This window comes from Panthera pardus, unplaced genomic scaffold, assembly GCF_024362965.1.
Source record: "Panthera pardus isolate Hobbes unplaced genomic scaffold, ASM2436296v1 HiC_scaffold_10, whole genome shotgun sequence".
NCBI lineage: Eukaryota > Metazoa > Chordata > Mammalia > Carnivora > Felidae > Panthera > Panthera pardus.
In genome coordinates this window covers 18,972,545-18,998,725 of record NW_026526655.1, presented here as the reverse complement: position 1 = coordinate 18,998,725, position 26,181 = coordinate 18,972,545, and the positions used below count along the sequence as shown (strand labels likewise).

Sequence of the window (26,181 nt, the reverse complement as noted above, 5' to 3'; positions counted from 1 at the left end):
GTCCTGATGGCCAAGAGAGGGATCGGAAGTGACCTAGAAAGTGCCTATGGGTGGTCCGACGACTCTCCAATACTTCTGAACGCCTTTGTCCTCTGAACCTCTCTGACCAGTTCCAGCGAGCACATGTGGTAACAGTGGGAGTCTAAAGAGAAAGGCAGCGGGGGTGGAGAAGAATTATAAGTCAGGCAAAATCCACAGGCAGCCGGAAGGGGCGGGGCTGAAGGCCAGGGCCTGCATCCCTCGGCCTGAGGAGCTTGAAGCGCCTAGGCTGGGGGTGAGAGTGGGGCTCCGGTCTGCGAAGCGCGCGGGCAGGTGGCACTGGCGGGGGTATTGAGGAGGTTGGCGGTGGCAGGAACCTGGGGAGACTGGAAGGGGCGGGGTCGGTAGGCGAGGCTGGATGGAAGGGGCGGGGTCGGGTGGGCGAGGCGGGACGGAGGGGGCGGGGCCGAGGGGAGAAGCTGGATTGAAGAACAGGGGGAGCGGTCGAGTGGGTGGAGCTGCGTGGAGAGGGGCGTGGGGCACGGGTTTCGGTGGGAACGAGGTTGGGTTGGGGGCCAGGGAGGAGGTTGAAAAGGAGGGAGAACAAGAGGCGCTCTGTTTGCTCCCAAGATCTCATCTTTCCATCCACTCCACCCTACCATGTTTTTGAGGCCTGGATTATTATGAAAAAGGAAAAGGCAAGGTGGCTAACATAAACCTTTCTTTTATGCCCAACCCAGGCCTCCTAGATGTGTGGAGCTGTCCCTGGAGCTGTAGCCCTTCACCACCATCTCTACCTCCTTCCATCTGAAGGATCCTGAAACCTCTGTCATGGAGAAGTACCACGTGTTGGAGATGATCGGAGAAGGCTCTTTTGGGAGGGTGTACAAGGGTCGAAGAAAATACAGTGCTCAGGTGGTGAACAAGGAGGGATATCTCTTGGGTGGGATTCTACAGGGACCAGAATACGGACCTGTATTCCAAAGGCATTGATTCGGTCATTCCTCTTGTGGAGTGTGTGCTCTAATATTGGATTACTAGGTTCAGACCCTAGATCCACCATTTCTAGCCTTAGAACTGTGGATAAGTTACTTAAACTCTCAATGTCTCAGTTTCCTCATCTGTAGAATGAAGATAAGAACAGTATCTGATTGATGGGGCTTGAGGATTAAATATGATTCATGCTGAATCACTACATTAGTATAGTGTCTGGCACCTAGTAAACAATAAATTTTATTTTTATTATTGTTATTGTCTATCATACCACGCAGGAAGAGATAAACCACCTTAACTTTATTCTTCCTTCTTCATTTTTTTCTTCCTTCTCTTTCCCCTAAATCTCTTAAATTTTTACCCAGAGTTCTTTACCCAGATCAGAACACCTCTCCCAGATTCCACCAAAGGGATCTGTCTGGCAGAGGCTGTTTTCTCCTAGGGCAAGAGGTGGGGGGAGTCTGGATAAGGCCAGGGTACTGTAAGGAAGAGGAGTAGGAGACTAGCAGGTAATGAGAATTTGCCCAAACAATCTGAAGCCTGAGTTCTGGAGCTCTGAGGTGAATGTTTCAATAGCATGGTTAGGCCTTGACTCTTCTTACCACTGACAGGTGGTGGCCCTGAAGTTCATTCCAAAACTGGGACGTTCAGAGAAGGAGCTGAGGAATCTGCAACGAGAGATTGAAATCATGCGGGGTCTGCGGCATCCCAACATTGTGCATATGCTTGACAGCTTTGAAACTGACAAAGAGGTGCACTTCAGTTTTGGGTCACCTCTCCCCAGGAAGAAAGGTCCCCCAAATTTCCCAGCCTCAGAATGCATAAATCTGGAGCCATCAGTACCATTGCCTTCTCCCTGCAGGTGGTGGTGGTGACAGACTATGCTGAGGGAGAGCTCTTTCAGATCTTGGAAGATGATGGAAAACTTCCAGAAGACCAGGTATGTTTCCTGGCTCAAACTTGTCCCCTACCCTGACCTCTTTTCAGATTAAGGACTGGAAGCAAAAGCTGAGGGCACTGAGTTCTCCATTTTGAAAACTCCTGAGGAAACTATAAGAGTCTAGGTATATATAGAGACAGTGTGGCATGTCAGTAAAGTAGGTGAGCACTGGAGCCAAAATCTCTGAGTACAAAGTTGTCTCTGCCACTTTCTAGCTGGATCCTTTTGGGCGAGTTACCTTAACTTCTTAGCACTCAGTTTCCTCATTTAAAAATGGATGTCATCGGGGTGCCTGGGTGGCTCAGTCGGTTAAGCGTCCGACTTCAGCTCAGCTCATGGTCTCGCGGTCCGTGAGTTCGAGCCCCGCATCGGGCTCTGGGCTGATGGCTCAGAGCCTGGAGCCTGCTTCCCATTCTGTGTCTCCCTCTCTCTCTGCCCCTCCCCCATTCATGCTCTGTCTTTCTCTGTCTCAAAAATAAATAAACGTTAAAAATATTAAAAAAATTAAAAAAAAATAAAATAAAAATGGATGTCATTTTAATGTCTGTCTCATGAGACTATTGTGAAGATTAATGAATTCATGTAAAGCATTTAAATCTTTAAAAAAAATTTTTTTTATTTTTGAGGGAGAGAGAAAGCTTGAGCATGGGAGAGGCAGAGAGAGAAGGAGAGAGAGAGAATCCCAAGTAGGCTCTGCACCATCAGCATGGACCCCGATGTGGGGCTCAAACCCATGAACTGTGAGATCATGCCCTGAGCCAAAGTTGGATGCTTAACTGACTGAAACACCCAGGCACCCCTCATATAAAGCATTTAAAAGAGTGCCTGATGCACAGTATTCAACATTGCTGTTATTAATGCTTCTGCTGTCACCAGATAGCACATGTGGTGGTACCAGAGAGGGCAGGAAGGGAATAAGAGTTGTTGTTAAGGCAGAATTCACCACCAAGATCTGCTGGTTGGCAGTGGGATTTGGTGGAACACATTCTCCAGCCACACTCATTCTAGGGATTTCTCTGTACTCTAACAAGTAGCCCCCCTCCCCAGGACTTCCTGTTGTAGCAATCCATTTCTTTCTAAGCATTGTCATTTGTAAGTCATCATCGTACTTATTTTGTCTGTCTTATTTATTGTCTGATTACTTGTCTTGAGAAAAAAGACTTTGTCTTGTTTAATAACAGCTAATGTAGAGGCACCTGGGTGGCTCAGTCAGTTGAGCATCTGACTTCGGCTCAGGTCATGATCTCCCGGTCTGTGAGTTCGAGCCCTACGTCAGGATCTGTGCTGATGGCTCAGAGCCTGGAGTCTGTTTCTGATTCTGTGTCTCCCCCTCTCTCTGCCCCTCCACCACTTGTGGTCCGTCTGTCTCTCTCAAAAACTAAATAAACCAAAAAAAATTTTTTTTTTTTTTTAGTAACAGCTAATGTATATTGAAGGCTTACTAAATGCCAGGCACCATTCTGAGCATGGCATGCTTTGACTTGTTTAATCCTCACAATAGTCCTATAAAGGAGGTGGTATTATTATCATGAGCTTACAGATGATGCGTATGAGAGGCACGAGATAATTTGCTCATCCCAGGTCACAGCTAGTGAGACTCGATACATTTTCCTTGAACGAGTGAATGAACAAATGAAAGAATGAGTGAATGGGAGTCAAGAGCTAAGGAAGATGTGGGAAGCTCTGGAAGAAAGAGCAAGAAGAGAAGATCTCATCAGTAATTTAGGGAAATGTCTTTGGGCTCGTCAGTAGGCTCCTTCCTCTGGCCTCTCCTTTCCTTCCCCTGCCTGTTTGACCCCTAGGTTCAGGCCATTGCTGCCCAGTTGGTGTCCGCTCTGTACTATCTGCATTCCCACCGCATTCTCCACCGTGACATGAAACCTCAGAACATCCTCCTTGCCAAGGGTGGTGGCATCAAGCTCTGTGACTTTGGGTGAGGACCCTGACCTTCTGTCTCAGCTTCCAGTTCTGCAAGGAGTCTTCGACCATATGCCTAACTTACCTGGACCTCATTTTACAACCCGAGCTAAAAGACTGGGGGTTCCCGTTGGGTCTTTGGAAGGTGTTCTCTGTTTGAGTTGGGGATATCTCACACCATGATAGGCCTTGTTTTTACTGAATATGTTTTTTCTCTTCCCAACTCTGTTCCCTCATCTCCTGCAGATTTGCCCGGGCAATGAGCACCAACACAATGGTGCTGACATCCATCAAAGGCACACCACTTTATATGTCTCCAGAGCTGGTGGAAGAGCGACCGTACGACCACACCGCAGACCTCTGGTCTGTGGGCTGCATACTGTATGAGCTGGCTGTGGGCACCCCTCCCTTCTACACTACCAGCATCTTTCAGTTGGTCAGCCTCATTCTCAAGGACCCTGTGCGCTGGCCGACCACCATTAGTCCTTGCTTCAAGGTAATGAACGTCGAAAGGGAGATTACTTTTGCATTAGAAACCTGTCTTCCTCTGCCCTGGTTCCCTTTTCCAAAATCTGGGGCAAGACTCTGCAGTTACTGAACTAATGTGGGAGCTGGGCCAAGCTGCGTTGCTTTTCTGCTGCAGGGGCTTATTCTGGGAGGCTGTTCTAAACTCTGCAGAATTTGGGAATACCAGCCAGCCCCTCCTTGGGGCGGGCTATTCATATACATAGTGGGCTATTCATATGTATGTGTGTGTGTATATATGTGTATATATATTCGTATGTATGTATGTGTGTATATATGTGTGTGTTTTTTTAAGTCTATTTATTTGTTTTAAGAGAAAGCACGTACGCGCGGTGGGGAGGGACAGAGAGAGAGGGGAGAGAGAGAATCCCAAGCAGGCTCTGCTCTAGTGCAGAGCCCAATGTGGGGCTTGAACTCACGAACCTGTGAGATCATGACCTGAGCTGAAATCAAGAGTTAGATGCTTACCCCACCTAGCCACCCAGGTGCCCCCGGGGCAGGCTATTCTTTATCACAACGGTAAGGTAGTTTCAAGCCACCAGAGACAGAAACTGTCCTTTTACACATCCTCTCTTCCACTTACTTCCTATCAGATGCAAAGTCCTCATGATATCTAGATTTGCCCACAGACTTCTTAGTCTTCTTCCTGAAAGAAGGAATCTTCAGAAATCCAAATGGCCAGAGCTAGTGGGGCTAGATCAGCGATTAGGGGCAGATGATAGAAGTGGTATCTGTTGATTGCAGCTAAGTCTCAGGAGGTGAGGGAGGGAGGGAGAATAAAGAGTTGACCCTTTTTATTTCTTATCTAGGGCAAAATTTGGGCCCTCAATGGAATTTAAGTGCAACCTTTTCCCAGAGTGCAGTCTCATTATAACTTTCCCTTGGCCTGTCTAAGATGAAAAGGGACAAGTTTCTCCCTAACCTATTTAGTTGGGGAGGCTCAAATAATTATCAAAAAGAATCTAAGCAAAAGAAATTTAAGTGGGTGATCTACGTAGGATATTCATTCTCCCTTAGAGCAGACAGGCAGGCATCTTCAGCAAGAGCCACAATATACTAATCACCTTGTTTTAGAACCGTGGTCATAGTCGACCGGTACCTTCTATCCCTATTTTAGGCCCAACTGGGGATTTTCCCAAGGATACACCATAACAGATACACCGTTTTCAGAGGCAGTCTCCCTTCCCTTCTACCATCTCAAGACTTGCTGAAAGATTTCTGTTTTTCTGTGCTCCCAAACACATCTTTACACAATGACTTGTGTGTGAGTGTGCTTTTAACCACCAATGCTTCTGGTCCTACCCAGCTGCAAACAAACCCGCAATCAAAGGGAGGGCAAAGTGAGCAATTCGGACTCTTTTGAATGTTTGCTTTCTGAAGATGATTGTGAAGGTGACAGTAAGTCTCTGGACAGGAATTGGGGCTCTGCAGGAGGTGAGGCAGAGAAGTCTGTCTCTGAAGCCAGCTAAATGAGGCCTAAGGATAGGATTAGAGAGGGCATGATCAAGACCAGCTAGTTTGCTCATGGAACGGACTCAGGAGTCTTGGTTTCCTAGTTCTGCTGGTGAGTTAGAGGGAGTCTGTAGGAAAGCGATGACCCATGGGGTATTTTTTCTCTCCACAGAACTTCCTGCAGGGACTGCTCACCAAGGACCCTAGGCAGCGTCTGTCCTGGCCAGATCTCTTACATCACCCCTTTATAGCTGGTCGCGTCACCAGTGAGTCATTGGGATTCCCAGGGCTTTTACACTTCCCTGGTGCTCTTTCCAATCTACCCCCTTCCCCCAGTGTCTGGATGTAACATGTCTGATTTACCCTACCAGCTGGAACTTTCTTCCTAACCTTTTGCCTAACCTTTGGCACTTCTCTTGCAACCCCACTCCCTCTTTGTCACATTGTCAAAACGGCCTCCTTCCACAGAAGCCTGAGGACACTGAGCCTCCTTCCACAAAGCCTAACCTTTGGCACTTCTCTTGCAACCCCACTCCCTCTTTGTCACATTGTCAAAATGGCCTCCTTCCACAGAAGCCTGAGGACAACTGAAGTTGTCTCTGGCCAAGTGGAGATGGTGGTGCAGCCCCAGTGTGATCACATATTCTCCCTCTTCTTCCCTACAGTAATAACTGAACCAGCAGGCCCAGATTTGGGTACCCCATTCACCAGTCGCCTACCCCCAGAACTTCAGGTCCTAAAGGACCAACAGGCACACCAGCTGGCCCCCAAGGGCAATCGTTCTCGAATCTTGCGACAAGCCTGTAAACGCATGGCTGAGGAGGCCAAGCAGAAGGTATGTGGACAGAAGGGAATATGTGACATGACCAGCCTAGTGACTGAGAGAATTGGAGAAGGAAGGTTGAGAAAGGGCCATGAATAGGTTTCATTCTGCCCTCTGAGTAGGTACCATTCATACCTATGAATGATTTTGTTTTGTTTTTAAAGTTATTCATTTTGAGAAAGGGCATGCGCAGGGGAGGGGCAGAGAGAGAGAGAGAGAGAGAGAGAGAGAGAGAGAGAGAGAGAGAATCCCAAGCCGGCTCCACACTGTCAGCTCAGAGCCTGATGCAGGGCTCAAACTCAGGAACCACAAGATCATGACCTGAGCCAAAACCAAGAGTCAGATGCTTAACCCACTGAGCCACCCAGGCAGCCCACCCCACAACCAAATAGTTTTGATTCAGTGTGTCTCCTGCCCATTTCCCACAGAAACACCAGAACACAGGACCTGCCCTTGAGCAAGAGGACAGGACCAGCAAGATGGCTTCTGGCACAGCCCCTCTGCCCAGACCAAGAGCCACTCCTCAGGAACCAGGCCTCTTGGCTGGGATCTTGGCCTCAGAAATGAAGAACAGCTGGGCTGAGTGGGGGGCTGGAGAGGCCCCCCCTGTACCTCGGTGAGGAGGGGCTAGCCAAGGGTTTATAGATGGAGGTCCCTTGAAGATCTTTGGTTTTAGTCAAAACAAATACAAAATGGTGCCTATCACTAGCCACCACCTAAGTATGGACAGGGCCCTCGGAATCCAGGTCCTGTGTTCTTGAATTCCGATTCTGGATACTTTCCTGATTCATCAGTGGTAATGGGAATTTTCCTTTCTTTATGCCTCAGTTGTACATTAACTGAGAAGGAAAGAATTGTCTCCATGTAAAAGGGAAGATATTTGAGTTGAGAACTACAGGTGAAAACTGCCAAGGTAGGCTTGAGAGTAAGGTTCAAAGTGGAAGGGCAGTCAAGGATATGTGTAGTGGTCAACATCCTGTCCTGCCATATCCTAGAAGAAAGCTCTCTTTTATCCAGTCCTATGTGGCTCGTTTTTCATTCGTATCTTGGGCCTAGAGAGAGGAATATGTAGATGAACCCTAAGCCTCACAGGTCTGGAACTCTTCCTGTTCCCTGTTCCTCTGGCAGGGAAAACCAGATCAGCCAGGATTCTGAACCAGCTGTCCTAGAGCTGAGGCCAGAGGTGGTGAGCCAGCGGAGCATTGATGCAGTGGACCTAGAAAATGAGGTGAGCTGTGGGGGCCCCTCTTGGCCTTGACCTTGCCATCAGATGTTGGGTCTGGGTACATGTTTTTCTAGAACAGTGATTCCCAACCATCCAAGAACAAGCTCCCCTGGTGTTAAAAATTGCTTTCTTACTATTAATTTGTAGATTTTTAATTGCACAGTATAAACATGTAATTATCAAAAATTGGAACACATGGGTAGAAATGAAAGTCCTTCTTGCGTCTTACCCCAGTTCCAGAGGTGTCTGCCATTATTAGTTTAGTCTTTCTTTTTCCAAACGTTTGCACTTCTACATGTATGTATACGCATACATAGAAATCTGTAGTTTGACTATTTTAATGTTATTGAGTTCACACTACATGTACTGTTTTACATCATGCCTCTCTTACCAGATGATTCATTTTGGAGGTCTTTCTACATCTTAGCATATAATTCTACCTTAATCTTTTCTGGCTTTTTTTTTTGGGGGGGGTAGTTAACTTTTTATTTTGAAATAGTTTCAAGCTTCAAGAATAATTGTGAGGATACCACAAAGAATTCCTGTATGCCCTTCATCCAGATTCACCAACTCTTCAAATTCTGCCACAGTGGCTTTATGAGTTTCTCTCTGTATATGTCTGCTTATATAAGGGTGTATCCTCTTTCTTGAGTCCTTTTAGGGTAAGATGCAATCATGTCCCTTTACCCCTAAGCACTTTAGTGCACATTGGTTAAGAACAAGATCCTTGACCTACACTACTACAGTACAATTACAGAAGCCAGAAATTTAACATTGATATAATTCTGCTACTTGATCTATAATCCATATTCAAAGTTTGCCGATTGGTCCAGTACTATTCCTTATAGCAAAAAAAAATTTTTTCCTGGTCCATGATCCAATCCAGGGTTATGCATTGCTTTCATTGTTATAGCTCATTAGTTTCCTTTAATCTGGAAAGTTCCTAGTCTTTCTTTGTCTTTCATGACTGACAGTTTTGGGGTATACAGGCCAGTAATTTTGGAGAATGTTCCTCAAATTGATACTTTCTCATGATTAAATTCATTTATGCAGTTTTGGTCAGAATACTACATTAGTGATGTGTCCTCAGTACTATAATCTTTTTTTTTCTTTTTTTTTTTTTTGTTTTTTTTATTTTATATTTGAGAGAGAGAGACAGACAGAGCATGAGGAGGGGAGAGGCAGAGAGACAGAGACAGAATCCGAAGCAGGGTCCAGGCTCTGAGCTGTCAGCACAGAGCCTGACATGGGGCTTGAACCCACGAACCATGAGGTCATGACCTGAGCCGAAGTCGGACGCTCGGATAGTTAACCGACTGAGCCACCCAGGCGCCCCAGTACTATAATCTTTTTAATAACTTCATCATATTTCTTAATATGGATGTGCCATGATTTATTATTCCCTTACTGATTGCCTTTATGACATTGCCAATTTTTTTAAATTATAAATGGACGTATTGTAGGTACCTCTTTATGAACACATGCCAGTGTTCTCCAAGAGACTTTTCAAGACCCCTCACATACTGCCAAACTATACCTTTTTAAACCGGCGGTTGAAGCAAATACATCTGTGTTGAAGGATTCCCTGGTTCTTGCATTTACTCCATGATTCTGCAGGTTGAGGGCTACTACCCTTGAACCTTACACACTTCTGACCTTGTTCGTTCCCCTATGCCTCAGGAGCCCGACAGTGATGATGAGTGGCAGCACCTGCTAGAGACCGCTGACCCTGTGCCTGTCCAGCTGAAGGCCCCCCTCACTCTGCTGTGCAATCCTGACTTCTGCCAGCGCATCCAGGGTCAGCTGCGTGAGGCAGGAGGGCAGGTAACGGGCAGAAGGATACTGTGGATGGGATTAGACTATTTTAATCACAGATGAGGTATTAAAAAAACATAAGGAGAAAAAGAAAGCTTGTCCCTTTCCAATTCTCTTGCAATCATCCATCTATTTAATTCAAGATTTGCTAACCTCCTTTAGTGACACAGAAAGAACAGGCCTTAGGTTTCTCTTTCTTTCTTTTTTTTTTTAATGTTTATTTATTTTTGAGAGAGAGAGTGCAAGTGGGGGAGGGGCAGAGAAAGGGAGATATAGAACTCGAAGCAGGCTCTAGGCTCTGAGCTATCAACACAGAGCCTGACGTGGGGCTCAAACTCACGAACCATGAGGTCATGACCTGAGCCGAAGTCAGATGCTTAACCAGCTGAGCCACCCGGGTGCCCCATTGGGTTCTCTTTCGGAAGGGAAGAGCATTCACCTAGAGCAGGGGTCAGCAGACTGATGGTAAACGTTTTAGGCATTGAAGAGCAAGAGGCAAAAATGGAGGGTATTATTTAGTACTTCCATAGTGAGAGAAAGCGCTTTTCCACGAAATCTTTCCTGATTAAATTTAAAATCTTAATTAAATCAGAAAATTTTAAAAAGTTTAAATAAGTTAAAAATAAGTATACAATATTTTCTAGTATAGTATACTAATGAGAAGAATGAGATTCTTTTTTAAGGAATAATATTTTGCTTAATTGGTATTCATAGTGTTCTCTCTTACAAAGCCTTTCCTTTTTTTTAATTTTAATTTTAATTTTTTTTAATATGAAATTTATTGTCAAATTGGTTTCCATACAACACCCAGTGCTCATCCCAACAGGTGCCCTCCTCAATGCCCATCCCCCGCTTTCCCTTCCCTCTCACCCCCCCCATCAACCCTCAGTTTGTTCTCAGTTTTTTAAGAGTCTCTTATGTTTTGGCTCCCTCCGTCTCTAACCTTTTTTTTTTCCTTCCCCTCCCCCATGGTCTTCTGTTAAGTTTCTCAGGATCCACATAGGAGTGAAAACATATGGTATCTGTCTTTCTCTGTATGACTTATTTCACTTAGCATAACACTCTCCAGTTCCATCCACGTTGCTACAAAAGGCCATATTTCATTCTTTCTCATTGCCACGTAGTATTCCATTGTGTATATAAACCACAATTTCTTTATCCATTCATCAGTTGATGGACATTTAGGCTCTTTCCATAATTTAAGCCTCTCGTTTTCTGAAACACCATGATCTTCCTTCCTGGGAACTCGCCAGAATGTTGCCTGCATTTCTTTCCTTTTATTTTCTTTAAAGTTTTTTTTAATGTTTTTTTTTTTTTTTAATTTATTTTTAAGACAGAGCATGAGTGGGGGAGGGGCAGAGATAGAGGGAGACACAGAATCTGAAGCAGGTTCCAGGCTCTGAGCCATCAGCACAGAGCCCGACATGGGGCTCGAACTCACAAACTGTGAGATCATGACCTGAGCTGAAGTCGGACGCTCAACTGACTGAGCCACCCGGGCGCCGTTTTTTTTTTTTTTTTTTTTAATGATTTTTAGGAAATTTACCAAGTTATGAAACCATCACTATAATCTAGTTTTAGAACATTTTCATCTCCCCAGTAAGATCCCTCATACCCATTTACAAGTCATTATCATTCCCAAAGCCCTGGTCCCAGGCAACCCCTAATCTACTTTCTGTCTCATATATTTGCCTGTTTCAGGTAGTTCACATAAATGTAATCATACAGTACACAGTTTTGTTTTTTCTTTGTTGTTTTTTTAATGTTTATTTCTGAGAGAGAGAGCGAGAGAGCACATGCACGCACCAGCGGGGGAAGGGCAGGGAGAGGGAGACAGAGAATCCAAAGTGGGCTCCACACTGACTGCAGAGAGCCCAGTGTGGGGCCCAAACTCACGGAACCACAAGATCACAACCTGGGCCAAAGTTGCACACTCAACTGACTGAGCCACTCAAGCACCCCAATACCCAATTTTTACATCTGGTTCCTTCCACTTAGCGGAACATTTTTGAGGTTCCTTCTTCTTGTGACATATCAATACTTCATTCCTTTTTATTGCTCATTCTCATTAGAATTCTGTCATATGGCTATATCACATTTCGTTTCTTCATTCATCAGTTGATGGGCATTTGAATTGTCTCCACTTTTTGGCTTTTATGAATAATAATGCAATGAACATTCTTATGGAAGTATTTTTGTGGATATATGTTTTCATTTTTCTTCTGTGGATACCTAGGATTGCCGGGTTGGATGGTAATTTATATTCAACATTTTAAGAAACTACTAAACTATTTTCCAAAGTGGCTGCATCATTTAACATTCCCGCCAGCAAATGTATGAGGGGCCCCATTTCTCCACATTCTTGCCAGCTTGTATTATTGTCTTTTTATCACTGCCACTCTAGTGAGTGTGAAATAATGGCTTATTGTCATTTTAATTTGCACTTTGCTAATGACTAATGTGGAGTGTCTTTTCATGTGCTTATTAGCCATTTGTGTATCTTCTTTGGTGAAATAGCTCTTCAGTACTTTCGCTCATTTTTAAATTGGGTTCTGTCTTCTTGAGTTATAAGAATTCTTTGTATATTCTGGATAAGAGACCCTTATCAGATATGTGATTTGCAAAAATTTTTTCCAGTCTATGATTTGTCTTTTTATTTTCATAAGAGTGTCTTTTGAAGCACAAAGGTTTTGAATTTTGATGACATTCAATTACCATTTTTTCTTTTTGTGTATTATGCTTTTGGTGTTATGTGGAAGACATCTTTTCCAAACCCAGAGTCAGAAAGATTTCCTCCTATGTTTTTTCTAAAAGTTCTTTTTTGATGCTTATTTATTTATTTTGAAAGAGAGAGAGAGAGGGAAAGCACTAGTGGGGGGAGGGGCAGAGAGACGGAGAGAGAGAGAATCCCAAGCAGCCTCTGCGCTGTGCTGTCAGCACGGAGGCAGATACAGGGCTCCATCCCACGAACTGTGAGATCATGACCTGAGCCAAAATTGAGAGTCAGACACAACCGGCTGAGCCACCCAGGCGCCCCCATCTGAACTACTCTTTAGCTGTGTGATTATTGACTCCTTACTTAACCTATCTAGAAGCTTTAGTGCAAAATGGTTAATTGCATTTCCTGCACAGGGTTATTGTAAAGAGTAAATGAGCAAATAAGTGAAAAGATTTAGAAACACTGAATGGCATATGATAAAGCACTTGATGTAAACAATACTCTCTTTTGAAGAGTATCCTTTTATTTTTTAGAAATTTTTAATTTATTTTTGAGGTGGGGGGACAGAGAGACGAGAGAGAGAGAGAATCCCAAGCAAGCTCCGCGCTGTCAGCACAGAACCCGACACGGGGCTCAATCTCACGAAACTGAGATCATGCATGCCCTGAGCCGAAATCAAGAATCGGATGTTTAACTGACGAGCCACCCAGGCGCCCCTAAAGAGTAACCTTTTAAAGAATAGCCATTTCAAAGTATCATACTGACCCTACTTTGTAGGCTATATGAAAATAAGTGGCAGGCTAGATTTGGCCTGTAGGTCATACGTAGTTAGTCAAGTCCTGATCTAGAGTTGGATGATATTGCTTTATCTGTCTGGAGTTGAATGACACTGTTTTGCGTCCATTGTTTTTAATCTTTGGAAGTGCGTGTGGGCACGTACATATGTTTTTTAAAGTTAAAGGCTGGAGAAGGGAGGGAGGAGATAGGAATGGCACTGGGCCTGACAGATTCTGAGGGAGGTCCCCTGTCCCTTGGTCACCACTGTTGTAAGTCAAGTGACCTGACCATCTATATCTATATTCTTCTTCCTTGTTACTGCTTCCCTTTTTTTCTCTTCTCCTTCTTTGGGTTTTAGAGTCCCGAAGAAAGGAATGAGAACATTGGTCTGCTTTGCCAACTCCTTGGGGACAATTAGTATTTGTGACTCCTTTTCCCTCTGATAAGATCGATTACTCTCTCTTTCCCTCGTGTCGCCCAGATCCTGAAAGGCATGCTGGAGGGTGCTTCCCACATCCTTCCTGCACTCCGGATCTTGAGCAGTCTTCTGTCCAGCTGCAGTGACTCTGTTCTCTTGTACTCCTTCTGTCGTGAGGCAGGGCTCCCCGGGCTGCTGCTCAGCCTGCTCAGACACAGCCAGGACAGCAACAGTATCCAGCAGGTAAGCAGTAGGCCAGGAGCCTTGAAAGACTTCCAGGACTTTCTGCTCCTTGGATTTCTCTTCTTCAAAGTGCCGTATCTATTCGGCCCACTGCCTTTTCTTTTCTTTCCTCCTCTCTGGTTAGTAGACCACGAGTTGCATACCCCACTGCCTTCTGATATCAGGCAGATCCCGTCAGTCAGGGAGGTAGACTCTGTGTGACTGTATGAGAGTAGTGGGGAAGACGACAGACCGGAGATCTCGTGCCCAGTCTGAATGGGACATGCCCTCAGCTTCAGCTCACTGTTGCCACATGAGAACACGGGCCCCGTGTTGCCAGATCTTCCAGTTTTCCAAGAGAAGCTAGAAATCCAGATTTTTATGCTCAATTTCCCAATATTTAGAGCACTGTGGTTTGGAATATTAAATCCTAGGTTTTAATTGACCTGCTTTTATAGAACAGAGTACTGAAATTCAGGGATTAATCAACTTATACACCAGCATTAGCTTGTAAATGGCCACAGGGACAATAAATGGAGGAGGTAGGATAAACAGAGGAGGTAGGCATGAGGCTCAGGGTGTCTGAGGCCAGATCTGTGCTACCCCACGCTGCATTCTGCTGTGGCTGAGCTGAGAGGACAGAACACTGAAATGTTTAACGGGAAGCTGCATCCTGCTGGTGAGTGTTAACCTTGAATGTTTCTAAGGAATTTAGAAAGGAATTTGAGCTATTTGAAAAATAGAGCCTCCTGAACTCCTAAATGCTATTCTGGCCAAGCAAGATACAGGCTGTTTACAGCCCCCTGGCTGCCCCTTTGTTACCTCTAGGTTTCCTCTTTCTGTCCAGAAGCCTCCCTGTTTGGTCAGCCTGACTGGATATCTGACACCTTTTTCACTGTCTTTTCTCTTCGTCTACCTTGCCCTTATTCTCCGTCCTCTTCCCTGGCAGCAATGTTGGTATGGGACCTTCTTACGGCACCTGATGGCTGTGATTCAGGCCTATTTTGCCTGCACCTTCAATCTGGAGAGGAGCCAGACAGGTGACAGGTGGGATGAGAGCCAGCTTTGCTCTGTTGGCCACTTCGGCTTCAATTTCTACCCCCAATTCTTCCTTCCTCTGTTAGGAAGAGGCTAAGTAAGGAGAAAGCAACAGGTTAGGGATCCCCTGATTCTCTTAAGGACCGAGACCACTCTAAGTTCACCCCAAGACTTTGAGGTTCTAAGGGTCACCATACACTAAATGGAAGGGTCACAATTTAAATAACGTAGAGAAAATGGCAAAGAAAGGTCTTGGAGGGTATGTAAGACTCTGTGTGTGTTTAGTGGGGGGAGGGGAAGGAGCATTCTGATATATTCCTTTGCACAGATTCTCCTACCTGCAGAACTGACGTTTACCACACGTGGGCTTTTAGAGAGATGGGCTATTTTTTCCCAGCCTACAGGTGTTTCAGGAGGCCGCCAACCTCTTTTTGGACCTGTTGGGGAAACTGCTGGCCCAACCAGATGACTCTGAGCAGACTCTAAGGAGGGATAGCCTTATGGTAATCTGCTCCCTTGTCCAGATTTCTGTCTCTGATATCTTTCCATGTTTCTCCCTTTCCCTTTCTTATAACTATAGAGGGTTAGATCAAAGTAATAGAACAAACATTTATTGAATACCGACTGTGTGCCTTATGCCACTTGAGTACGAGAAGGTCCCCATTGTCAAGGGACTAGTAGTCTAGTAGGAGAGATGAAAAATGATCAAGGACAACAGCATGAAAAGTACATTAGAACTTGTATAAAACTTGTATAAAGTACAGAAGCACCACTGAAGAAGATATGATTAATATTACTTGGGGAGTCATAGAAGAAATCTCAAAGGAAATCATCTTTGCTAGGATTCGAAGAATGCATAGAAGTTTGCCGGGTGGGTGAGACAGAAAGTAGGGAAGACATTCTAAGCAGAAAGAGCAGCATTTACAAAGGCCCAGAGGCATTAAGGACTGTGGCCTGTTTCAGGGAACCACAAATAGAAGTATTTCTTCTTTTTTTTTTAAATTTTTTTAATGCTTTTTAAATTCATTTTTGAGAGACAGAGAGACAGAGCATGAGTGGGGGAGGCGCAGAGAGAGAGAGGGAGACACAGAATCTCAAGCAGGCTCCAAGCTCTGAGCCGTCAGCACAGAGCCCAATGAGGGGCTTGAACCCACGGACCATGAGATCATGACCTGAGCCAAAGTCGGATGCTTAACTGACTGAGCCACCCAGGCGCCCCTAGAAGTATTTCTTTTTGAAGAGACTTGCAGATGGACTAGTATTTCCCAAATGTATTTGCCCTACGACTAGCAAGCTAGTGTGTTCTCGCCCCTGGACTCTGGAAATGAGGGACAGGAGAATAGAAGATTGAATGAGAAGATAGCGGAGTTCTGACTGATCTCCAAGGAGACACTTAGGGAGGAACATGAGCAAGGAAATAAACAGTTGCCTAGCCATTGTTCAGACTGGCAATTGGGAACACAGATCTGGGCTGCATTTCTGCCTCCAGCGAGCAGTCCATTCGAACTCTTCTAGTCTGAGAGCCTATTTTAACCTCCCTCATCCTTTCAAGTCAGGAAGCTTTCAACGTCTAACCTAAACTTTGGCCATCAGTGACTCACATTATTGGCCAGCATTTGTCATATGTCACTGTGCAGTGAGTGTATAGGAAGTTTGGAATGAACACCCCACCTCCTGAAATTCTGAATCAGTAAGACTGGGTTGGAAGGGACCCAGGAATCCCCAGGAATTCTCATACTCATGGACTACAGATAACACTTTGAGAAACATCATCTAGGAAGCAGCTGATCAGAGAATAGGATTGATAACCTAAAATTGCCATCCTTGAAATGTGAAGGCAATTAATTATAATGCATTTTCTGTGTGAGGAATACTTAGAATGCCACAGCTGGTCCCCCTGGGTTTTCTCCTTTATTCTCAGGTTTTCTGGGGGGATTCTTGCTCCTTACCCTAAACCCAGTCAGTTTTCTGCTGCCCTAATGTTAATGCCGCCCTTGTCTCCCTTAGTGCTTTACTGTTCTGTGTGAAGCCATGGATGGGAACAGCCGGACCATCTCCAAAGCCTTTTACTCCAGCCTGCTGACTACCCAGCGGGCTGTGCTGGATGGGCTCCTTCATGGCCTGACAGTTCCCCAGCTCCCTTTCCACACACCCCCAGGTAACCAGAGTAGGGAGCGGAGGTTCTCTTGCCTTCTGAGTAACTCCGGCTGTGCCCTCCCGACTGCCATTGCCTCGAAGAGTGCCTGGCATTTAGTAAGGGCTCAGCAACTAACTATGCACTGAGAGAATGAATGGGGATCCGAGACAAACAATCAGACCCCACCCTGCGTTCTTTGCTTTTCTCCATAGGAGCCCCCCAAGTGAGCCAGCCACTACGGGAGCAGAGTGAGGACCTGCCTGGAGCCATGTCCTCTGCACTGGCAGCCATATGCACTGCTCCTGTGGGGCTGCCCAGCTGCTGGGAAGCCAAGGAGCAGGTCTGAGCTGCAGTTTCTGATTTCCTCTCATCCATGTTGCTGGAGATGAGGCTGGCCTCAGCTTCTCAGAAAGGCAGAAAAACAAGCATTTTTGCTTCCCCTTACTCTGTACTTCCAGAAACAGATGCTTCCACCTGGGTCTGGTAATCTGGCCACTTGTTGAACACGATGTCGCCAAAATCCCAAAACCCTTGGCCAGCTGGCTAGAGAGCTCATTGACAAACTGCCCATGTGGTAGGGTAGCTGACCCGAAGCCACCTGTGATGCTGCCTCAAGGGCTCAGGATTTAGATTTCCTGCTCCCTTTTGGCCAGCAACACTTTCCTCTATACCTGTCTCTACTAGGGCTAAACTAGGCCATGACTTTTGGTTCTTCTTTGGCATTCTTCTTTGGCCATGAAGACTGGGAATAGAATGGGATCTGAGGTTCCTGGTGAACCTGAGGAAGAGTGGCTAGCAAGGGGTTGAGAACCCTGAGTAGTTGGAGATATGAGAGGAACAGGATTGGAATATGGGAATGGGGTTGAGGCTTCAAGTATGTCCCTACAGATCTCTCAGCATTTGGCGAATCAGCTCACCAAGGACAACAACCAACTGAGACCGTCCCTTATCTCTGGCTTGCGGCATCCCATCCTGTGCCTACACCTTCTCAAGGTACTGCCTGTCCAGAACTCTTGGGACTTCAGATTTCTTTTTAACCCCCAAGACCAAGAGAGAAAGACACTGAGAGAGACAAGAAACCCCAGAGGGTCCCTTTCTGCTTTTCAGTCTGTTCAACCTGAGATGACCCCACTGTTGGCCAGTCCTCACTAGAATAGAGCAGTAGCCCTATCTCACCGTCTTATAGCAAGAAGAGGCGGAAGTTGGCCTAAACTTCTCGAATTGCCCCGGTGTGGACACTAGATCTGCGGAGAGGCTAGCCTGCTTCTCAGCTGAGCCTTCTGATCCAGGAACCCAGGGGCTGCTCGGCTTCACTGACAGACTCCTTCCCACTCCTTTAGGTTCTCTACTCATGCTGCCATGTCAGTGAGCGCCTGTGCCATCTGCTAGGGCAAGAGCCCCTGGCCTTGGAGTCACTGTTGATGCTGGTCCAGGGCAAGGTAGGCCAGGAACACAGGCAGGTATATCGTGGTGGCCCTACTGTCTCAATCAGAAGTTGCTCTGATATCTTTGGTTTCCTTTGTAGGTAAAGGTAGTAGATTGGGAAGAGTCTACTGAGGTGGCACTCTACCTCCTCTCCCTTCTTGTCCTTCGGCTGCAAGATCTGCCGTCTGGGTAAGCCTGAAGTAGGGTCTCTCGTCTGGAATCTTCCCTCCCGATAGCTCACCCTGATGTAGAATATGGGGAATGGCACCTTACAGCCTATCCTCAGAAGGGATGGGGATAGAAGGGATGGGGATGTTCTCTACACAGAACAGACCTAGATTCCTACCAACTTTGTGCCTTGGGGCAATGGTCATGCAGCCGTGTGGAGAGTGCCATCCAGCGGGGAGGGAGGCCACTCCCTAGCCTCCTTTCATTTGGTGCATCCTTTGATGAATCTTCTTTTTCCAGAATGGAGAAGCTAGGCAATGAGATTGCTACTCTCTTTACCCATTCACACGTTGTCTCTCTCGTGGTGAGTTTTCAGTTTTCCCCTTCTTCCCCTTTTCACCCTGCCACCCAGGCCTGCGGGGTGCACGGGCATCACTCTCATCAAGAGGTGGTTATGAGGCATTCTTCTGGGCCAGAGACATAAATCTTCTCTGCCTGTCGTGACTACTGTGCAGATTCAGACATTCCTTCTCTTCCTCTAATTCCCCAGAGTGCAGCAGCCTGCCTGTTGGGTCAACTTGGTCAGCAAGGGGTGACCTTTGACCTCCAGCCTGTGGAGTGGATTGCCGCAGCCTCACACGCTCTGTCTGCCCCTGCAGAGGTGAGGTATACCGGAGAGGGCACAGACAACATTTTCACTGAGTCAGACCCAGGACTCCACTTGGGGGCAAGACTGAAGCGCCAGCATGGCTGGGGCAAACTAAGCAGTCGTTCCTTTCCTCCCTGTCTGCCCCCAGATGACAGCTTCTCTGAGCCCAGACTGGGCTGGCACTTCCAAAGAGGGACAGAGGGAGGGGGGACCTGAGTTACCTACTGGAGGATGAGATCTTCCTGCCTACTTTAGTCTCCTCCCGCAGAAGCTCCTGCTCCTGTTGTTAGGGTCATTTCAAAAGCTTAATCTCTTCCCCTCTGACTACAGTTTGGCTTCCCTGTCCCCCCTCCTTCTCCTTAACTGAAATGGAAAAGGTGGCTGGCATCCTGAGAACTCTTGAGGAATCCAGTCCATTGGGTAGCCTCCTTTCTGCTTTCTCCTTTTCCGGGCCTTCCCCCCGCCCCCTCCCTCTCCTTTTTAGGTACTTTGGAACCCCTATTTCTTTCATTTTGATATAAGGATAGACTTCATATTCAAATGATCATCATCCTTATAGATGCAGAATTCTTTATAATTTGGAAAGCACCTCACATCTTATCTTACAACACACTTGAAAGAGAGACGCATGAAATGTAATGAGACTCACCTGCTTTTTCTAGATAAAGTTGAACTTCAGAGAGGTGGTACCAGTTGTGATGACACTCACATTCATCTAGGAGCCCCAGTCAGAAATCTGGGAGTCATCATAGACTGTGTTCTCTGCTCCATTATTCCCCCATCTAGATGGTTCCCCCAGGTCCCGTGTGTTCCGCCTTCCTGTTGTGTCAGATCTTTTTTTACCTGGCACCATCACTGCCCTGCCTTAGTTTGTGTGCACACCATCTATCTTGCACTGTGGCACTTGCCCGCTGAAGGATCTCTATTCTAGGCTCTCTCCTCTCCAGTCTATTCTCTTCACTGCCACCAGGGTGAGCTTTCTTAAAAGTCTAGTCATTTGTTCAAGTATTTAGCACAGAAGTATCTATTGAGTACCGAACACTATTCTGGGTTCTGAGACTACAGCAGTGAATAACAGAGATGAAAATCTTGCCCACGTGGAGCTTGTGGAGCTCAGTGGCTTCCCATTGCTTCCAGGATAAAGTCCAGACTCCTTTACCTTCTCCTCAAAGCTCATCTGTTACCTCTGGGCTCTATAATCCTGCTATACCAGGAGTTACCACTTCCAAAATTCACTATCATTTTTCATGACCTGCCTTTATTTATGCTACAAGGAATGCTGTCCCTTCCTGCCACCTCCTTCTCTTGACTGCTTTTTGAACTTTTAATTCATCGGTGTTCTACCTCCAGAAGGCAGAGTTAGGCACTCTCAACTGTGTCTCCACCCCCACCCCAACCCCAGCCTCTTGTGTGGCAAGTGTCTTCCGACCCTACCAGATGATGTGTCTTTAGAGCAGAGGTAGTCATTGAATGAATAGTCAGGAACCAGAACTTGTGTAAGTCCAGGAGAGCTTTCCCCACTACACCAGGCAGAGGACAAGCTCTTTCTGCCTGACCAGGAGTTGCAGGCATGGGTTTGTGAGGCCCCTTCATCTCTCTTGGGGATCTGCATTCTTCCTGCCTCTCTCTGTCAGGTCCGGCTGACTCCACCAGGTGGCTGTGGATTCTATGACGGCCTCCTCATCCTGCTGCTGCAGCTTCTCACCCAGGTACAGGTGCATCCTAGGTTGGATGGGAAGGCAGGAGAGACAAACTAGGCATTTTGATGAACCGCTAGACGATAGGAATGAAGAAGCAACCCACACTTGCCTCTTCTGTCAAATAAGGTGGCTGTGATTACGTTCAAAAGGGCCCCCCCTGCCCTCATCGTGGACCCTTTCTGGGGAATCCCAGCTGCATCCCAGGATTCAGTGGGGAGAAGAGCTGTAATTCCCTGGTTTCTAGCAGACACTTGGGTTAAGATGTGATAAGAAAGGCAACTAAGACAACAGGGAAATCCCACATTGTTGGGAAAATGGAGGAATTATTTCTGGGACTCCCTTTCCTTAGAGGTCAGGGATAAGAGTGAAAAAAAAGAAAAGAAAAGAAAAAGGCATTTTGATACCTGACTTTGACTTCCCTACCCACCCTCCTTCAATTTCATCTCCAGCCAGGGAAGGGTAGCCTGATAAAGGACATGGCTAGCTCAGAAATGTGGACCATTCTATGGCACCGCTTCTCCATGGCTCTAAGGCTCCCCGAGGAGGTGTCTCCACAGGAATCACAGCCATCACAAAGCCCAGAGCCAGACTGGACGCTGATCTCACCCCAAGGTATCTTTCCATAAGCATGGCCTCCTTTGATCCTTTTCAAGAGGAGGCAGCCTAGAACTGGGTTAGCCCACAGAGATTGCAGCCGCTGCCCCCTGGGGAGAGGATGGCACAGACTGCGCTGGATGGGAAGGGGACTAAATAGGTGGGGGCCCTGGAGAAGCTGGAGCATCCGGGGCCCTTCCTGCACCACTGGGTCTCCATTCTCGGTGTTTCCAGGCATGGCAGCCCTGCTGAGCCTGGCCGTGGCCACCTTCACCCAGGAGCCCCAGTTATGCCTGAGCCACCTGTCTCAACGTGGAAGTATCCTCATGACCACCCTGAAGCACCTGCTTTCCCCCAGCTTCCTGCGTCAGCTGGGCCGGGCGTGAGTTCGAGCTAGAGGAGGGAGACCAGACTATCCAGACAGTCTGCAGTGTGGCGGTGGGGAGGGGTGGGCAGGAGAGCCGTAGCTGACAGCTTGAGCTATGAGGCCAGAAATAGGACTGGTGAGGTTGGAGAAGGGGCGCTGGACTCGGGGATTTGAGAAGGGGGCAGAGAATAATAAAGGGTGGGTGAGTAAAACCGAGTAAATCCTTCCACGCTGCCCTCCTTAGGCCTCACGGGTCTGGGTTTCTGCCCGTCGTGGTGCTCTCTGTCTGCCAGCTCCTCTGCTTCCCCTTCGCCCTGGATGTGGATGCCGACCTCCTTGGAGGTGTGTTAGCTGACTTCGTGGACTCAGAAGTCACAGCCCGCCTGCTGCAGGTATTTGGGAAAGCCACCAGGCGTGAAGGTGGAGGAGGAAGATGGCCAACCTCGTGTATTGTAATTCACTTCCCAACAGCTCCAGGGCTCCCTTGAGCCCCTGGAAGAGTGGAGCATCTGGCTTGATGTAAGCGTTGGAGTGGAGAAAGCATTCAGGCCTGAGCAGAAGCACTGGTTGGAGCTGGGGCTGGCGCCTCCCGTCTCCATCTGTCCCTCATCTGGATCTGTTGAAGCTCTGCGGGGAGGACATCCCAGTCTGGGCAGGGAGACTCAGCTCCTCAGCCAGGAGTCACTTCTGTGCAATCCTTGGCATTCAGCAGTGGGTTTTTGAAGGCAGAGAGCCTGAGTCCTTGCAGAGCAAGGAATGATCCTGCACCTGTTCTCTTGGGCTCCACAGTCTCACGTGGAGGGCTCGGGTCAGGTCTTCCAGCTCTCTGTGGTATTTCTCAGCATAGCTTGGCTTTTCTCTTGGCCAGAGCTTGGGCCCCTTCTAGCTACCTCGCTGCGGTGAATTCTTCCTCTCCCTGAACCACTTTGCCTGCTCCTCTATCCCTTCTCCCAGGTCTGCTGCCACCATCTTCCGTTGACGCAAGTTGAGTTGCCGGTCAGCCTCCTCACACACCTGGCCCTCACGGATTCCACCTCTCTCAACCAGTTTGTGAACACAGTGGCTGCCTCCCCTAGAACCATCATCTCCTTCCTCTCAGTTGCCCTCTTGGGTGACCAGCCGCTGCTGACCTCTGACATTCTCTCCTTGCTGGCCCACACAGCCCGAGTACTGTCCCCCAGCCACTTGTCCTTCATCCAAGAACTCCTGGCTGGCTCTGATGAATCCTATCGGCCCCTGCGCAGCCTCCTGGGCCACCCAGAGAATTCTGTGCGGGCCCGCACTTACGGGCTCCTGGGCCACCTGCTGCAATACAGCATGGCTGTGCGTGGGGCACTGCAGAGCCAGGCTGGGCTGCTCAACCTTCTGCTGCTGGGGCTTAGAGACAAGGACCCTGCCGTGCGGCGCGGTGCCAGCTTTGCTGTGGGCAACGCAGCCTACCAAGCTGGTCCCCTGGGACCTGCCTTGGCAGCCGCGATACCCAGTGTGACCCAGCTACTTGGAGATCCTCAGGCTGGTGTCCGGCGCAATGCCGCGTCAGCTCTGGGCAACTTGGGCCCTGAGGGGTTGGGGGAGGAGCTGTTACAGTGCCAAGTACCCCAGCGGCTCCTAGAGATGGCCTGTGGAGACCCCCAGCTAAACGTGAAGGAGGCCGCCCTCATTGCCCTCCGGAGCCTTCGACAGGAGCCCTGCATCCATCAGGTACACCCCTGGGGACTTCCGGACCATGACGATGGGGTTGTATTTCATGACATTTTTCTGAGATAGCTTTAAGGAATTGGGATGCTGCGAAACCCATGGGCGGTGTCTTGGAGATGGGTGTGCCGTCTACCATCTCCCACCCCGGCAAAGGGAAGGAATGTGGGAGAGGGCTCTGATGAGTGGCAAATTCCCAGGATCTCCAAGCCCAGGGGTTCTCTCTTCTTGAGGCTATGTGGGAAGGAGGTGAGGCCAGATGAGGTGATGTTGAGGTCTAGAGGGATTTCATTCTGGGGGCTGGGAAGGGGCTATCTTTTTTCTTTTTTTTTTTTTTTAGCACTTACCATGTGAAAAGCACCATGCTAAGCATTTTACCTTTATTACCTGGTTTAAGCTATTATATTCCTCATTTTGCAGGTGAGGAAACTGAGGCACTAAGGATTTAATAACGTGCCCAAGTTACAAAGCTAGTTTGGGGGACTGGACTTCTGAGTTCAAGGGTCTGAGTCCTGAGCCCATACCTTAACCACTGCTTTATTCTGCTTTTTCTGCTTGTGACATAAGTAGCCTAATGGGAATCACACATCTACCTATGATAAGGCTAAACCTCCAAATTATAATAAAGCAGTGTGGGAACATTGGCTGGTTCATGCAGAACAGAAATTTTGACGGGATGGTGATGATGTAAATTATGGGATTTTCTGGCAATCCATATGGGGAAATAATATAAGAGACTCTTGGTGGTACTTAGGTTAAGACCCATTGGTCAAGATTCATGACCAGGAATCACACTTTTTGACTTACTGTCACTGCTGCATTTATGACCCCTTCCTGGGACAAATGCATGGATCCCTCGGTGCCTCAGTTTCATGGTGTGTAACCGAAGAGAATGGCAGTAGACCTCCGGTCTCGGTCTCGATGAGCCCTCTCTCCAAAGTTTCTCTTTCTCCGCAGAATGTATATTGATTCCCCAGGGGCCCATTGTCTTTTTCTTTCTTTACTAGAGTGGGAATTGCCGGGCCAAATGAGAGTCCTCTGCATGTCCTATTCTGTCATCTGCTCTCTGTCTCACAGGTGCTGGTGTCCCTGGGGGCCAGTGAGCGATTAGCCATGCTATCTCTGGGGAATCAGCTCCTGCCGCATAGCAGCCCCAGGCCTGCCTCTGCCAAACACTGCAGGAAACTCATTCACCTCCTGAGGCCAACCCACAGCACGTGATCTCAGATTCCTACGGTCCATCCACCCACTTTCGTTACCCCTCTATTGCCAACCTTTTTCTACTATTCAAGCCACCAACTCAACCAAGAACTAAAAAGAGACTAAAAAAAGAGATAAGCTACAAGTCAAATGATTTAAGAACGAGAAACTAGAAGAGATTTATGTATAAAGCTCCCTCCTTTCCCCAGACTCAGGATGATTTCAATCAGTAAACTTCATTGCTGTTGGTGCCAGAGAAGATTCCTTCCTTTTCTACATGCAGGGGTCCTTCTCCAATAATGTGCCTTTAACCCCAGGAGCATACCTCCCAGACCTCAGGGAGGTACCTTCTACCTGAGAGGCCGCTTCCTTTCTAGAGCTTGTATAATCCTCCCAACAGGTTCTTGCTTTTGTGCACTGGCCCTAGGACAGTGATGAAGACTGAGCCCATCTCAGCTCTAGGCTATGGGGATAAATGCTGCTGTGGATGGTTTCCTGACCCATAGCCCACATTCCCATCCATGGGTTATGGTAGAGAGTCTTTTCTTTTTTCTTTCTACTTTCCCCTTTCTCCCCTCCCCTTTCCTCTCCTTTCCTTTATTTCTTTAACTTTCTCCTTTCTTTCTTTTTCTTTCTTTCTTTCTTTTTCTTTCTTTCTTTCTTTCTTTCTTTCTTTCTTTCTTTCTTTCTTTTTCTTTCTTGTTTTTCCTTTCTTTCTTTTCTCCCCTTCCTTCCTTCCTTCCTTCCTTCCTTCCTTCCTTCCTTCCTTCCTCCCATCCACCCATCTTTTCTATGTAAACTCCTGTAGTAAAAGGTATACCTCACCTTACTTGGAGATGCCAGGGTAAGAGCTTGGGTGGGGGGTCAGCTCCTCTCTTGGCTGCTGGTTGGTGCTGCAGCTCTTGTGTCCCGTTCACACAAGACCATGGTTTGGGACCTTATTTATTTATATCTGTTCCTGCCTTCCAGCTTCCTGCATCTCAGCTGAGCTACATGTGGTCACCTACTTCCAAGCCAAGACCAGTGGAGCTGAAATAGGGAGAGATAGGATTAAACAGAGCCGTACATTGGATTGCTTTGTGATCTCAGGCTTAGTGATGAGTTTTGATGTTTGATGGAGTTTCAATGTATAGGGAAGCCCAATTGCTTGAGAAGGGCAGCTGTTTAGCACATCGTGCATTTCACCAGAAAGAGATGTTTGGCAGACCCATTAGAGTTGAGATCCAGCTGGAAACATACTACAAAGTTTCAACCCTGACTCACCGGATGGCTTGCGACAAGCTTCCCGGAGCCTTCCTTGGTTTCTCCATCCATAAAATGGGGGTATTACTTTTTGTCCTTCCTTAAATTCCAATTGTTTTTTGAAATGAAAGATGAATAAAGTGCCTTAGTTTTATAAGGAA

At 47.2% G+C, this 26,181-nt stretch overlaps 1 protein-coding gene across 6 annotated transcripts; it reads left to right on the top strand.

The window, feature by feature from the left end:
- Window positions 1–18: 18 nt before the first annotated feature.
- Window positions 19–26,181, top strand: STK36 (serine/threonine kinase 36). Of its 6 annotated transcripts, none has more exons than XM_019445958.2 (27): window positions 19–128; window positions 720–894; window positions 1,584–1,724; window positions 1,835–1,912; window positions 3,715–3,845; window positions 4,076–4,325; window positions 5,979–6,072; window positions 6,472–6,641; window positions 7,058–7,245; window positions 7,758–7,857; window positions 9,535–9,678; window positions 13,647–13,826; window positions 14,653–14,852; window positions 15,241–15,346; window positions 16,851–17,001; window positions 17,193–17,320; window positions 17,869–17,973; window positions 18,321–18,419; window positions 18,506–18,594; window positions 18,874–18,937; window positions 19,124–19,234; window positions 20,857–20,931; window positions 21,372–21,534; window positions 21,751–21,898; window positions 22,128–22,275; window positions 22,838–23,584; window positions 24,656–26,181. In XM_019445958.2, exons 2-27 carry the CDS (start codon window positions 811–813, stop codon window positions 24,797–24,799), a joined length of 4,038 nt encoding a protein of 1,345 aa, XP_019301503.2. In that variant the 5' UTR covers window positions 19–128; window positions 720–810; the 3' UTR covers window positions 24,800–26,181. The 6 variants fall into 6 exon arrangements, with proteins under 6 accessions (XP_019301503.2, XP_019301500.2, XP_019301504.2 ...); XM_019445955.2 differs by lacking the exon at window positions 19–128 and adding an exon at window positions 210–312; XM_019445959.2 differs by lacking the exon at window positions 19–128 and adding an exon at window positions 219–338 and having other exon boundaries at window positions 14,755–14,852.

Coding starts and splice junctions, on each gene's coding strand:
- STK36 (XM_019445958.2), top strand. CDS start 811: ATGGAGAAGTACCACGTGTTGGAGATGATCGGAGAAGGCTCTTTTGGG. Junction 7,246..7,757: donor GAGGCCCCCCCTGTACCTCG/GTGAGGAGGGGC, acceptor TTCCTCTGGCAG/GGAAAACCAGATCAGCCAGG. Junction 7,858..9,534: donor CAGTGGACCTAGAAAATGAG/GTGAGCTGTGGG, acceptor CCTATGCCTCAG/GAGCCCGACAGTGATGATGA.